General features: G+C 40.1%; 1 protein-coding gene across 2 annotated transcripts in view; it reads right to left on the reverse strand.

The window, feature by feature from the left end:
• GBE1 (1,4-alpha-glucan branching enzyme 1) overlaps positions 1 to 16,352 on the reverse strand; it is a 160,463-nt gene that overhangs the window by 115,528 nt on the left and 28,583 nt on the right. For both annotated transcript variants that reach the window (XM_035114821.2, XM_035114820.2), the window contains exon 2: positions 4,840 to 5,009. In XM_035114821.2, the coding sequence (XP_034970712.2) occupies positions 4,840 to 5,009 (170 nt within the window). The remainder of the gene's footprint in view (positions 1 to 4,839; positions 5,010 to 16,352) is intronic.

Here is a 16,352-nt window from a genome sequence, read left to right on the forward strand (position 1 = left end):
GGTTTCCCCAAACTACCAATTCAGTATGAATGTCATATCACAGATTCCCAAGAGGCTATCCAATGGTAGAGGATAAATACTTTATGTTGCCTTTTTAAAAGAAACAGAAAACAGAAAACTGCATTGATTCACTGGCATGAAACCAACAGCACTTAAAGTTTCAATACAATAAAAATTCAAAGGGGGAAACTGCCAAGTGTCAAATAATGTGACATTCCAATTCATGCCTTTTTTTAGCATACATGCCCGCACATCCACTCAGGAACAATTTCTTAGGAAACCGACACAGAAGTTGCAGGAGAATGTGACTTCCACATGGAACTATATCTACACAACTGGCCATAATGTTAGCTTTCGGCACACTATGTAGTTGAGCCAATCTTGTAAAGTTTCTCCATGTCAGCCATGCGTTCATGAACAGCAGCTAGAGAAGCTCTATGCAATTAGACTGAAATACATAGTTAGTCTGAAATACATAATCCACACCTGTGTGGGCTAGAGCAGATGACAGGTGCAGTCAAAAAAGATTTGGAGGGTACCAGGGTGGGGGTGGGGGTTCTGTCTTAAACCATCTATCAGGTTCTAAATATACGGTACATGAACAAGACTTTTATTGTGAAGTGGCAAACTCTAAGATACTGATATTTTGCTTGTACTCCCTTAGTTACTAAGCAATAAAATGTGTAAATAAAATATTCAGTGTCATTTACCAGAAGCTTTTCAGGAAACTATAATGTCAATACCGCCTCTCGTATCAGAGCTTCAGCTTACTAATTGCCTCATATACATGATTTACAAAGCTTTTAAAACTACTAATTGACAAATCGTAATGCTGTGAATGTTCTTTTAATAGTCTTGAGTGGCTTTTTTGGGGTAAGTCAAGAGACGTTTGGTTTAACGCAACTGGAGGCCCACAATGAAAGTTAAAATAAAGGGTGGTGTGTACTCTCTCTCACTCACACACACTTATTTCTCATCCTGCAGTGTCATGGGCAGATGGAAGCTAAGCAATTCTCCCTGCAAAAGGAACAGGAAGAGGACAAATACTGAACCTCTAGAGAGACAGAAGGGGGGGGGCTGGTTTAGTTCCAGCCCTGGTACACCTTCTCTGCTCATAATGAAGTGCCATAGCACAGTTACTTGGTAAAAGAAGTTTTAAAAGGAATCTGGCATTCTAGGTCTTAGTTTCTAGAAACTCAGTTCTGAGTTTCAAGCAGCTCCCAAGTTAATAATAAATTCTGCATTTAATTTGATTTATTTCCAAAGCCCCTAAAACCTATTAGGTGCTGTACAAAATATAAAAACAGAAACCAATCTAAATTTGAAGTATTTTAACATAATTGAAATGTAAAGGTAGGTGAAAAAGATATAATATTAAAGCAAGCACATCACTAGCAACTTGATTCTACGTCTTAGGGATTTTGCAGCCCAATTCCTCCTGGGAATATTACTAATACCCATCTGCATTTAATGACAACTTCCATTCCTTAGGCCTTTTGATTCCATTAACTGCCCCCTTGGGAATAAATCTTCTACTTTGACTGATGATGAATAAGATATATAGGGCAACTGACATAATTTTTCATCTAGAAGACTAAAGGAAGAGTCAGTCCAGACATCTTACTGATTAGTTTTATTAGCATCTTGAAGTAGTGATGTTAAGTTTATAAAGAGATGCATTCAATCCATTTAAGAACATTGGGGAGAGTTTTGCATGACATGCAGAATCTGGCAAATGTCCTTTTTCTATCAAATTATTTAAGAGGTACAGAATCCACATTCTTTGCCTCTGGTCACCCTGGAGGAAGACTGACATACATAATAAAAATGTAAATGCGTCCAGTCCAATCATCTCAGTGCAAAGCTAACGGTACTAAACTGGAAGGTTACGTGTGAAAACCAAAGATCAGATTTTATCTTACAATCAGCATAGCCAAAGGAAGTGATATAGCATGTCATGTGCATATATGGAGAGAGTGACCAATGGTGAACTTCTTCTTGCCTTTCAAGTTGTTGTTTTCTTGGACCAGGATATACTGGGATTCACAATAGCAGATGCACACTTAGTAGCTGAATGAAACTAGCGCTTCACTCAGCATCTGATCACTGAACACTTAGCACTATTGCATGGAACCAATAAGGTTCATTTGTTGTAAACCACGACAGGCACAGCAAACAAGTTCTATCTGAGAGATGTTTTCTGGCACTAGAATATTTTTTAATGCTCTTTTTGAAACCCAAATCAATTAAGACACTCAAATTAAGAGTATGTCAGCCAGTTATTGAATGAAAATAAGCACATCAAGCTCTTAGAGTAATTTATAAGTTTGCCGACTGTAAGCCAAGTACATCTAATTTCTGCTATCAACTTTCTAATTTCAGTTTAGTTCGACTGTGCTTTACATGTTGACCCTGCAGGATCAGAATGTGTTATATAAAGTTTCCTTCCTTATGCAAGCCCCTGTCGACCTCCCAACCAATGCCTTCTACAAAAAAAGAGATTTTTTTTTTTTTAGTACTCGTCTGTATTGTTATCAGGTTGTTGATTGATTGGTATCTATTTGTCTCAGGATATTTTGAGTAACTTTTTTACCCCCATTTCAATCTGGCTTTTGGTCTCTTCAACCTGGAAACATTAGTAAGACCTTTTTCATGAGTAATAATCTCTTAGGAAAGAATCATGGCCTTTGATTCTTTATTCGCCAGTATAGATGCTGCTTTTGATTCTCTTCACCACATTTCTTTTTAGTCTAGCGTTTTGGAGTTTTCACTTGGTTTTGTTTTTATATTTTATGTTTTATATGCTTTCAGCATTTGCCAGCAGTTCTCTCTTTTCTTCTACTCAGTCTGTGGGGGATCTTCAGATCCATTGTTCGTGATCCATCTTTTTTCACACATTGAAAAAATTCATTTCCTCTTTTAGATTCCAGTAGCTTTTCTATGCTGACAGCTTTCGACATTACTTATCTTTTTTCTACTGCTAATCATTACTACATTCCTGACCATCCTTTGGCTACTTCTGTCTGCATACCTCAGTGCCACCTGAAGTTTAATATAGGTCAAACAGCTGATTATTTAGGATGAAAAAAATCCCTCTCACACAAACATATATATTCTGTTGAAAATTATGTTCCACAAACTTGATTACATGTAGTGTCTTAGTACAATTTTTGACTTTTCTCTTTCCACCAAATTGATTCTGTTGTCAAATCTTGTCATTTTTATATTTAGCAGTGTTGCTCAAGCTCATATTTTCCTTTCTCTGTTTCAACTTCAAAACGCTTATTTGACCTTTAATATTTCACATCTTGATTATTGTAATGCTTTGTGCTCTGGTCTGCCCATATTATTACTTTTGCTCACAGCAACTTCCAATTGCTGTCTTCAGTGGTGATTCTTAGTTTACCTCATTCCATTTAAACCTCCATCCACATTGCCAGAAAGCTTGAGAAGTAATATATAATATGTGTTTTGCCACCATAGGTTTATGTCCTAACCCCACTTACTTGGGAGCAAGCCCCACCAAATTCAATAAGACTTATATCTGAGTAAACATAGGATTTCACCTTACTCTTATTTCTCCCTATTGCAGGGTTTCTTTTCCTTGCCTTTTCTTTTATTGAAAGCCAACTCCTTCAGGTGGAACATCTTTCTGTTCTACATCAATCAAGAGGCATTGCCACAGCTCAAGAATGCATTCCAGCCATCCAAAGGACTTAAGGAGGGCTCAGAGCAGAGCCAATGTGGCCTGGGAAATGGGTGTGGCCTTGCAGAGTCCAAAGAACTGAACAGAGAGTACTAGAAGGCTACACTTAAGACACCTCTAGTCCAAATAATAAAATTCCCAGAAAGGTGTGGCACTTCTTGAAGTCACTTCTGTTGCCTTTGTGCCACTTACATGCCAAAAGGTGAAGGACCTCGAAGTCAGTTGGATTCTGCTGCCATGTATTTCCAATAGCAGTCCCATCTTTTCCAAATAGTCATTCAAAGGAATACTTTAAAAAAAATTACTATTTTCTCTTATTAGAGAAGAAGCTATAAATTAATATGTCTAGATGTATTTAACATTTTATTTGCAACCTGCCTTTCGTCCAAGAAGTTCAAGGTGGCATACATGGTGTGTCGCTCCCCACCCCCAATTTTATCTTCACAACAATCCTGTGAGCCAGGTAAGACTGACAAATAGTGAACCAGCAAGTTCACCTGGTGTGTTTCATGATTAATTACGGTAAGTGATTTGAACCTGGGTCTTCCCAATCATTGTCCAAAACTATTGACAACACTACCACCACATGGGACCAAGCAACCTTTCTAAAACAATCCCAATTTATGTCACACACAAGCATTCTTCAGATACCATTTTAATTTTAAAGTCACTGTGTGGAGAAACTTTCTCAAAAAGCATATAAATGTATGAAATAAATTAAGCTTCATATCAAACATAGCACTTGCAGGCACCTGCTTGCGCAATGGGGCTTTCCTTCCTCTCTTTCTTCGGCAGCCCACCAAAATCCCCCTGAGAAGGGAAAAAAGAGATACCAAACATCCCATTGAGCAAGTGGATTCCCATTAAGCAAGTGGCTGGGCATCAGTGGATGCCACCCATTTTTCACTCAAACATTCCCCTCTCAACATTGAACTGCGTTTTCTGATATACGTACTGTTAAGATTGTAGTGATAACCTGGCAACAAAGAATTTTGCACTTAGCGCTGAAGCTGACAGTCCTTTATTTAAAAGAACTAATGTACAGAGCCATGAAAATATAGCCATAAAAACAGAATCAACTCCAAGATGCATCCAGAGGATAAGACATAAAACATGTGCTTGGAAATACTTACTGAAGTCTCCGGTAAGAAACACAGCTTCTGCCCCAGGAGCCCATTCCTTACAGTACAATCCTCCATCAATAAATCTGTTGACTCCAAATGTTTGGTAACTCTTTGTAAATTTGTCAAGGCCACCTTCATTTTCTTCAATGTTCTTCAAGATGCGATGGAAGAGACTATACCTTTCAACAGAAAAATGCAATGAAGGAAAGTATTACTAAATAATTTCAGTAAAGCTGCCAATGAAAGTCCCATTTTAGGACTTGTTCAGTCAAGTCTATTAGATGATAGTCCCAGTATTCCTCTTAAGCATCATCAAATGTTCAGATCGTAAAATTTTAAACTCTAAAAGTTAGGTATATCTGGCATTATAAGAATACTATATGTTCTGTGACTAGTAGCTTTGAACTGATGGAGTGAATTCTTATTCACTATGACAGCTATGTGGCACTCCACCGAATCCAATTATTAAAAGGCTAATTTTTCAAAATACTAGGATCATTATGCTAAAGCAAATGGCCACCAAAACATCCCACACTTTCCTTGAGAAACAGTTTTTCTTCATAAAACAAAAGCTAGAGCATGGCACCTCTATTGTAAGATACTCAGTTTTATCTAGTTTAAAAGGGTCATTTGTTCAAAGGAAACATCAATCATAGTGACAACTAAGATATTACACCTTGGGGGAAAATACCACTGCTGGGAAACAGTCTCAGGTTTATTTAAAGCTGTGGTATAGAAAGAGTCACTTTAGAGACATCGTATTAAGAGGGTCCTTAGGTCTCATTTATTCGTTATTCCAGTTGATTATACTACTTTTTTTAACTCGCAAGGTTAAGGCTCCCCAACAGCTTTTTTTTCCAGAGGCGGGTATTTACCTCACAGCCAGTAAGAATTTCAGAAGAAGCAGAGTCTGAGGATAGTGGGCATGTTCTTATAATGCTCTTGTTCCACACATAGAAACCCCAACATTACAACTGGGAAATTTGCCCATGGGGTATCATGCATCAAAACAGTGTAATGATTTCTGTAACCTCCATAGTCAGTTCTCTTATTATGCAGTATATAACACTCTCTCGCTATCTAGAGCTCTAAATATAAAAGTTGTTTTCTCAACAAACATGTGTGACAGGTGATAGAATTTTAAAGCTTGTTGCAATTTAATTTGAATGCATAAAATATAAGTCAAACAAAAAGGTGGGGGAAAGACGATTTATGCACTTTTGGAGGGGAAAAGGTCAAAGCACAGCGAGAAAACAAGTTGCCGCAATATACGTGAATCCAGTCTCTGGCAAAGGGTACAGGACATTGTGGGGAAACCGTCACTAGCAACCCCAAAACAGAAGCACTGCCCATCTGCATTGCAGTTTCCCATCCCAAAGGAGCAGAGTGTTTGTATTTAAGTGGGTAGTGGGACACAGTGAAGCAGAATCTGCTGTAGTACAAAAACCTTTCAGCCTCTTTGCTCTGCTCACATAGGTAATCATTACCTATATGCGTAATACTGGGCCATGAATAACATCAGCTAATATCAAGCATGACCCCAAGAGGTGCAGGCACTGTGCTGACCTGGTCTTTTGCACGATCCAAGCAGGAGTTAGTGATGAGCAACCTAGTATTAAGGGCATTGAGATCAGCATCCTCATGAATTGGAATGTGGTTTCAGGATATGAATATATGTATACATGAATATAAATACAAATACAGATATAGAGAAGTAAACTTCTCTCTCACACACTCTCTTTTTCTTAAAGAACTCTTGAAACCATTTAGGACATCCCAAGCTATATTCATACCTGAAGTCTACCAGTATAGAGTCTATGTATCGTAGGTGGGCTCTGTACCCCTAGCTTGCTCGATATAGAAATGCAGTTTTGGGGGGAAAGCCTTGCCTGATTAATTTCTTACTTGTCATGTATGAATTCAAGGCACAGGTGCCATTCCAGAGGAAGACAGGTAGGAAATCTAGTCCCATACTCTTATGGCAAGTGCTGACACTTGATTTCAAACCTTATTTTACACTCTGTAAATCTCAGCACTTCTTAGTTGCTGATGACTATATAGTCCTAAATGGTGGTTTCATATTAAGATAAATTAATCAGGGAGATGACGGTGGCATTGTCCTCATGCACTTTAAGGGAATATTTACTGTCTTTTAAGGCTGTCAAATAACTTTCTTGTGAATTTTTTTAAAATATGCAGCTCACTTACTAAATTTTAATTACTTATTAGTGTTTACATCTCTACCAAATAGCAGCCGATGACTGGAAATGTCAAGGAAGGACTTCATTATTACAATTTAATCTTTTTCAAATATTCTTGTGTGTGTCTGTGCTTTTGGATGCTAATTGGATGTGTTATATATAGCGACTTTCCTGTAAAGGCTAGGACTTGAACAAGTGTGTGGAACACTGCATGTACAGCAGATCTTTTTTCTTTTGTCGGGTTGTGGAGGGTGCAGGACTTCCTAATGCAGTGGCTCATCCACAGTGTACCTTATGGAACTGTGTGATGCAGCTGGTAAGGAAGCAATGATCATAGAATCATAGAATCATAGAATCATAGAGTTGGAAGAGACCACAAGGGCCATCCAGTCCAACCCCCTGCCAAGCAGGAAACACCATCAAAGCATTCCTGACAGATGGCTGTCAAGCCTCTGCTTAAAGACCTCCAAAGAAGGAGACTCCACCACACTCCTTGGCAGCAAATTCCACTGCCGAACAGCTCTTACTGTCAGGAAGTTCTTCCTAATGTTTAGCTGGAATTTTCTTTCTTGTAGTTTGAATCCATTGCTCCGTGTCCGCTTCTCTGGAGCAGCAGAAAACAACCTTTCTCCCTCCTCTATATGACATCCTTTTATATATTTGAACATGGTTATCATATCACCCCTTAACCTTCTCTTCTCCAGGCTAAACATACCCAGCTCCCTAAGCCGTTCCTCATAAGGCATCGTTTCCAGGCCTTTGACCATTTTGGTTGCCCTCTTCTGGACACGTTCCAGCTTATCAGTATCCTTCTTGAACTGTGGTGCCCAGAACTGGACACAGTACTCCAGGTGAGGTCTGACCAGAGCAGAATACAGTGGTACTATTACTTCCCTTGATCTAGATGCTATACTCCTATTGATGCAGCCCAGAATTGCATTGGCTTTTTTAGCTGCTGCATCACACTGCTGACTCATGTCAAGTTTGTGGTCTACCAAGACTCCTAGATCCTTTTCACATGTACTGCTCTCAAGCCAGGTGTCTCCCATCCTGTATTTGTGCCTTTCATTTTTTTGCCCAAGTGTAGTACTTTACATTTCTCCTTGTTAAAATTCATCTTGTTTGCTTTGGCCCAGTTGTCTAATCTGTTAAGGTCATTCTGAAGTGTGATCCTGTCCTCTGGGGTGTTAGCCACCCCTCCCAATTTGGTGTCATCTGCAAACTTGCTCAGGATGCCCTCAAGCCCATCTTCCAAGTCATTGATAAAGATGTTGAACAAGACTGGGCCCAAGACAGAACCCTGTGGCACCCCACTAGTCACTACTCTCCAGGATGAGGAGGAGCCATTGATGAGCACCCTTTGGGTTCGGTCAGTAAGCCAGTTACAAATCCACTGAATGGTAGCATTGTCTAGCCCACATTTTACCAGCTTCTTTACAAGAATATCATGGGGCACCTTGTCAAAGGCCTTGCTGAAATCAAGATAGGCTACATCCACAGCGTTCCCTTCATCTACCAGGCTTGTAATTCTGTCAAAAAATGAGATCAGATTAATCTGACATGACTTATTTTTCAGGAACCCATGCTGACTTTTAGTGATCACAGAGTTTCTTTCTAGGTGCTCACAGACTGTTTGCTTAATGATCTGCTCTAGAATCTTTCCTGGTATTGATGTCAGGCTGACTGGGCGGTAATTGTTTGGGTCCTCTCTTTCCCCCTTTTTGAAAATAGGGACAACATTTGCCCTCCTCCAGTCTGCTGGAACTTCGCCTGTTCTCCAGGAATTTTCAAAGATTATTGCCAGTGGTTCTGAAATCACCTCTGCCAGTTCTTTTAATACTCTTGGATGTAGTTCATCTGGCCCTGGAGACTTGAATACATCTAAACTAGCCAAGTATTCTTGTACTACCTCCTTACTTATTCTGGGCTGTATTTCACCTGCTGAATCATCTGCTCCATATTCTTCAGGTCAGGCGTTGTTTTCTTTCTTGGAGAAGACTGAGGCAAAGAAGGCATTGAGGAGTTCTGCCCTTTCTCTGTCCCCTGTTTGCATTTCACCATCTTCTCCTCTGAGTGACCCCACTGTTTCCTTGTTTTTCCTTTTGCTACGGACATACCCATAAAAGCCCTTTTTGTTGCTTTTAACCTCTCTAGCGAGCCTGAGTTCATTCTGTGCTTTAGCTTTTCTGACTTTGTCTCTACACGTGCTGGCTATATGTTTGAATTCCTCTCTGGAGATTTCCCCCCTTTTCCATTTTTTGTACATATCCCTTTTAAATCTTAACTCAGTCAAAAGTTCTTTAGATAGCCAGCCTGGCTTCTTTAGGCACCTTCCATGTTTCCGTCTCATTGGTATTGCCTGAAGTTGTGCTTTTAATATCTCCCTTTTAACAAACTCCCAACCATCATGAACTCCCTTCCCTTTTAGTATTACTGTCCATGGGATTTCACCCAGCGTTTCCCTAAGTTTTCTGAAGTCGGCTTTCTTAAAGTCTAGAATTTGGACCTTAGTATGCTTGGTTGCTCCTTTCCGCTGGATAATAAACTCCAGAAGAGCATGGTCACTCCCACCTAATGATCCTGCCACTTCTACCCCACTAACCAAGTCATCACTATTGGTTAGGACCAGATCTAAAATGGCTGATCCTCTTGTTGCTTCTCCCACTTTCTGGACAATGAAGTTGTCTGCAAGGCCAGTGAGGAATCTGTTCGACCTTATGCTCTTGGCTGAGTTTGACATCCAACAAATATCAGGATAGTTGAAATCCCCCATTACTACTATCTCACTTCCTTTGGAATGCTTGGCCATCTTCTTCCAGGAAGGCATCATCTGTGTCCTCAGTTTGGCTTGGGGATCTATAGTAAACTCCCACAATGAGATCACTGTTGTTTTTCTCTCCCTTAATTTTGACCCAGATACTCTCAATTTGGCTTTGAAGTTTTAAATCCTGGATCTCTTCACAGGTATACATATCCCTAACATATAAAGCTACTCCTCCTCCTTTCCTGTTTGGTCTATTTCTCTTAAATAGATTGTATCCCTCTATTACTACATTCCAGTACATACAAATGTACTACTACATTTGTGATATATGTGCACAAAGAATCACATGTATAAAATTCTTTGGATTCTACTCTTATTTGTTTCCCTTCATTTTTGATTGCCATCAGTTATCTTGTGCAACAAAAAGTGTGTACCTAGGATGTTCTAACTTTACAGGAAAAGTGAAGAACTGCTGCAAGTCAAGGTAGATGGATCAATGCTCTGACTTTTTATAAGGCAGCTTCCTACCCTGTTCCTCTATTTATTATGCAAATTAATGCATGCTTACCACAACTAGTCCTCTGGAAAAAGTTAATTACAACTTTGAAACTGCCCACTTCCACCTTCATTGCATTATGTTACTAATTATGTAGTAATCGTGTATAACCATTGCATTACTAATTAAGCTGGTGGGAAAAAAGGCTTTTGTTGAAAATTTACAATATATAGCAGTGGCAATTTCCACAGAAAATGTGTCCATTACAAAACACATTGTATGGTGTGGAAATATGTAATTGTATTCTTCCTTTGACAAGGAAACGTCCTGTCATTGATTTGGCTGAAATGGTGTGGACATGCAAATGCTAATCATTCCAAACTGCCTGGACAAGGAGCAGCACAAACAAAATCTCCTAATGTTTAATACAGAGATGGTGGCATTAGTAAAAGGGAAGTATGGATTGAAGGATTGGAAGGCTTGGACTGAGGACAGGGAGTGAAATAATTTGTAACCCCATAGCATCCTCCCCCAATGTGCTACCCTTCAGATATTTGGGGCTACAACTCCCATCAGACCCTGCCAGCACAGCCAATGGCCAGGAATAAGTTTTATAGTTCAAATGTTTGGAGAGCAGAAGGTTGGGGAAGGCTGCTTCCTGTAAGGGATACTTGGGTGGGTTATTTTTATTGGCTGTGGCTTCTGCGGTTACTTTTGCATTGTCACCTGGAAACCCTAAAAAGGCAGAAAGAGCTAAGAAGCAGTGGTGGAAGGTTGGTGGGATTTCATACATTGATTGAACTAATCAGTCATTTCCTTGGCTAGAGCCTGCAAAATGGATGGATTATTTAACACTTGCTACCTAACTTCAGTTCACTGTTTCATGCAATCCTCTTTTGTTTTGTTTTTAACTTTTTACTAAAATAAATTCATGTGAGCAGCACTCATATGAGTAAAATAGACAAAAACAAAAAATAAAGCAAAAAGTTGAGACAACAAAAGTTAACCAGAATTTCAAAGGAAATACTGGTAGATACGTGTTGATGTATATTCAACAGTTATTAGGGGCAAACTGTTAGTCCTATACCAAGCATGTGTCACATGGCTTTTGTATTGATTGTTTTCTCTTTTGCAATCCTAATTTTGGTTTTCTGCATAAATGGTGAAGGGAAAACATGTTAAAAGCACAGTAGACCACAAGGGATTGCAAGGTTTAATGCTAACTTAAAGGGATCTTTCTTGCCAAGTAAGAAGTTGCTTCCAAGTTCCTTTGCCATTTTAACAGATGTACGGTAGCCTTTGCAACCATTCACTGAGCATGACAAGTAAGAAATTTATCAGGCAAGACTTTCCCTCCAAAACTGCATTTCCATATCGAGCTAAGCCAGGGGTACAGAACCTATCTCTCCATTCAGGCAAACAAGAAGCATTATCACAATTCAAGAACACATTCCATATATTAAGAAGCACTCATAGAATGTGAAGAACAGTATAGGGAGGGGTGTGGCTTGGAAATAGTCACGGTCTGGGGCAGACAGAGACACATGGAAAGCCACATTCCGCCTCTCGGCCTGAGGTTCACCTCGTGAGCTAAGCAATACCTGTACAATTACTGTTACTTCTGTGAGAGACTCAAGGAGCGAAACAAGGCAACAATACTATGTAGATTCAGTTATGCTAGTAAATATAATTCTCACTGTCTATAATGGACTGTTTAAGCTTCTGAGAACAACGGAAAGACCCCTGTGGAATTAACACAGCTGCAAATCAAAAGACAACTTTTAAAAAAAATTAACGAGTTTGAAAATGTTTGTATCAAATCATTTTTTATGCTTTGCATTTTAAGCATGACTGCTCAAAAGCAATACTCAAGGGGCATTACTACCTTGTAAGTGTAGTGTATGGTAGTTGTAGCCTTGAAGATTTAGTGGCCTGCTTTGTATTGGGACCCACGGGTGCCATTTATCTAACACCTACTTCAGCATCACTTCACTTAATGATGCCTCTAACCTCTAGCTTCAGTACAAGTGTCCCAACTCAAATGACATAAATGGGAAAGAATGCTGGCATCTTCATATTTAGTCATTTTTTTAAAAAAAAAAATTAAAAAAACACCTTAAAAGGCCACATTGATTACCTGATCCTCTTGAATCGGGTTTTGGGAATAAAACTCAAATACATTTACAAGTTCCCTGGAAAAGACCCTGCTGTTGGGAAAGATGGAGGGCACTAGGAGAAGGGGACACCAGAGGACGAGATGGTTGGACAGTGTTCTCGAAGCTACGAACATGAGTCTGAACAAACTGTGGGAGGCAGTGAAAGACGGGAGTGCCTGGCGTGCTCTGGTCCATGGGGTCACGAAACGACTTAACAACAACAACAACATTTACAAGTGATTGGCGGGGGTGCTCATGTGAGAGAGGAACAGGGAAGTGCACCACAAAAGAGCTGTCAGTTGTGTATCTACCAAGAGAACTGTGAACCGAGTACAACTCCTGCAACATTAAACCACTGCCAGCCACAAGACAGAAAGGCTGGAGATATAAAAGTGCATGGATGAAATCCATGATCCTGTTTCATGATGCATAACAGAAGTAATCCAATCAACTTGCATTATCCCATGCTGCACATGTTATACCACAAAATTTCGGGCAAAACTACATGTGCCTGTGTTGTCCTCCCCCTGAGTGGTATTATTAGTTTATTTTACCAATTTCCAGACTGTTTGTTTGAGTGGGATCCAGATGGGACCCTGGCAAAAGGAGGAGCCTTTAACCTTTGGTGCCCTGCCACAGCCTTGTTCTAATTTCCCCATTGTGCAATGTGCATTGCAAACAAAGATCCCATTGATGTGACTAACACCTTGATTGTACTGCAAAATTTGCTGGTGCAGGGCACACACCCCGCCATTTTTTGGGAGGACAGCAGCTGCCAATTTTCAGGTGCACAGCCCTGAACCTACTCCCTTGAAATTGGGAGACCCATACCTGCAATGTGTGGCAAGGAGGGGAGGCTGCAGTGCAGGTCAGAACTACCCAGATAAGGTCATATGTAGTTTGGCCCACAAGTCCAAAGAAGCTCCAATATGGTGATCAGATACCAGACAATGTCATTGAGAAGTCTGAATGATCAGGACATTGCTTTTAGTGTAGAATGGTACTTCGATCAGAAAATTACTCCAGTAAATTGTTTTGCCCACTATGGTCTAAATAAGGGTTTCCCAAACTTGGGTCTCCAACAGCTTCTGGACTACAATTCCTGTTATCCCTGACCTCTAGCCCTGTTAGGTAGGGAAGATGGAAGTTGTAGTCCAAAAACAGCTGGAGGCCATGCCTGATTTAAGGTCAGCATGCCTCTGAATTAACTTTGTATTTAAATTGTGGGTTTTTAAGGCTTATTTTAAGCCACCCAGAGAACTTTATGTTATGGGGAAGCATAAAAATATTGTCTGTTCCAGCAAGCTTGTTTTCATGAACAAGTGTTAAAAGTTTGGTAATGTAAATAATTTTTAACTTGGAGGATTTTTTTTTGCATTTGGCCAAATGTGAAGCAACTGACAATTTTCCAACTCTTCTTTTAGCTGTGGGACCAAACACACACACACACACACACACACACACACACACACACACACACACACAGGTTTTCTGACAAAGAAACCCAGGAGGCTACAAAACATGCCCCCCCAAGTGTTCATTCTAAACCCTCTTTAGGGTTTTGTTTTTTAAATGCTACTGTCAACACCGCTGAGCCATATATTTTCATATTACTCAAGTAACACTTTCAAAAGAAAATTTGAGATAGTTGAAAGCCTTTGCAACTTTCTTGGTTAAAAGCTTCACAGACAAATCATGTGTGAGAGATCTAAAAGGCTCAGTACATCATTCAGTAATTCGATTCATTCAAGGGAGACTGCATGAATGGCAGGCAACTTCTCTCTTCCCCCCCTTCCCATCAACCCAGACTCACTGTTTGCATGATCCAGAGATTATTTTGCCTGCTTAGCACTTCAAATAATCCCTGTGCAGGAGAGTGTTGGCTTTATTTATTTATTTTGCTTTAGATTAATGTGGGGAGCAGGGTGACACCCTAATTTGAGAAGAAAGCTGCCGAAATACAAAGAGACAGATTTCTTTCTGGAAATCAGTAGACTAAGACTTTGTTAGCTCATGTTTCATATTACACAAGAGAAAATAAACTGAAAGGTCAGTTGAACAGTTACAGCATTGCCCTTTTCCAAGGTAATCAGCAGAGCATGTAGCAAAGACGTGAACACAAGCGTGACTGGAAAGACAGTAGCTGATAAAGAGGCCCGCTGCCAAACTACGCGGGACAAAATACTATATTCCCAATGCCAGCTGAAGAGTGTGGCCTGCCACTGGACTTCCCTGAGTAATTCTGATTTATTACTTTAATTTGAAATTGTGTTCTTGTTAAACATTCAGGTTTTCGTACTGCCAAAAGATACCAGCATCTTTAATACTGACCATTAATCACATCCATAGGTGAAGTACAAGAGAAGCAGTATAGCTTATTAATTTGTTTGCAGCGATGAAAACAAGGCATTCATTACAATTAATTTTGCTGGTTGACTTAATGCGTGGTAAAATAAACATGCAGTCTCCTTCTGTAATTCAGTAGCATTTAAACTAAGGGCTGCATCGCAGTCCATTTTCCGTATTAAAATAAGCAGCTTAGTTATCTCTCTGTAATGCTAGCATCCTCCACTTAGACTTGGCTAATCATCTTAAAGAGGGTTTTTTATAAAAAAAAAGGAAGATTTTTAAAAAGTCAGAGGCATGTCTCTTAAGTGTTTTGTTTACTGGAAGTTGTTTTAAAATGGATCCGTTAGTAACGGCCTGCCAATTCCCATTTGATACTACTGTCAGCTATTTTGTATATCAAGGTCAAGTGTGGAAAAATACAGACTCAATGAGTCCCATAGCAACTGTGCTGACAGCTATGAAGTCAGAATCAAAACTCAGACTGAAATAGTTGAACTTCTAGACACTGCCACTTTTATCCTGGTGTTGAAAACATTTGCACTGAAGGACCACCAATGAAAACGACAATGGTCCTATAAAATAAAAAGGTGCAAAGGCTTCTCTGTAGCTATCTTGAATTATTCCATTGCATGTTTCCACTTACAATTAATCTGCTAGACACTATATCCAAGTGTCAAAGATGCAAGTAGCATTTCGATAATGGCCAGGTTTAAAACTCATTTATTATTGTGGTCTATAGCCCAAGACAAAGAACATTACAGATGCTGATACAAGCCAGGCTTTATAGAGACCCCACCCCCTATCTTATGCAGGAGAAGAGATGTGTGGCATTATTATTCCAAAACCCTCTAGCCACACACACAACAATTTTCAAGATGTTCAAATATGGTTAGAAAGGTGTGAAAACATGAGCAAAAAAGACCTAACTACCTGTGTGGCTCTCTGTTTCACTGACTACTGTATTTGTATTGTACTGCACATAGGGTACTGAAGTCTCCAGCTGTGATTAGCTAGGATCATGCAAGAACTTCTCAGAGAACTATCACCATTTGCAGAACAGCTTCTGGGACAGAAGGGAAAGATGTCCATTTTGCTGGAGTAGCTTTATAAGCCAGGATGGTAACTTTAAAAAGATCACAAGCAGACTACGACCCACCGCCTCCTGGCTGGATGCCCCAGGGTCAAGGAAGCAGAATAAACAGTGTAGGGTAGGCAATACACATAGAAAAGCTGCGGGAAGGGAAGTAGTGTAAGAGGCAGCTTGACAGCATAGCAAAAGGTAAAGGTAAAGGTAAAGGGACCCCTGGCCATTAGGTCCAGTCGTGACAGACTCTGGGGTTGTGGCGCTCATATTGCGTTATTGGCCGAGGGAGCCCGCGTACAGCTTCCAGGTCATGTGGCCAGCATGAGAAAGCCGCTTCTGGCGAACCAGAGCAGCACACGGAAACGCCGTTTACCTTCCCACTGTAGCGGTACCTATCTACTTGCACTTTGACATGCTTTCGAACTGCTAGGTTGGCAGGAGCTGGGACCGAGCAACGGGAGCTGACCCCGTC

The sequence above is a fragment of the Zootoca vivipara genome, chromosome 4 (assembly GCF_963506605.1).
Source record: "Zootoca vivipara chromosome 4, rZooViv1.1, whole genome shotgun sequence".
NCBI lineage: Eukaryota > Metazoa > Chordata > Lepidosauria > Squamata > Lacertidae > Zootoca > Zootoca vivipara.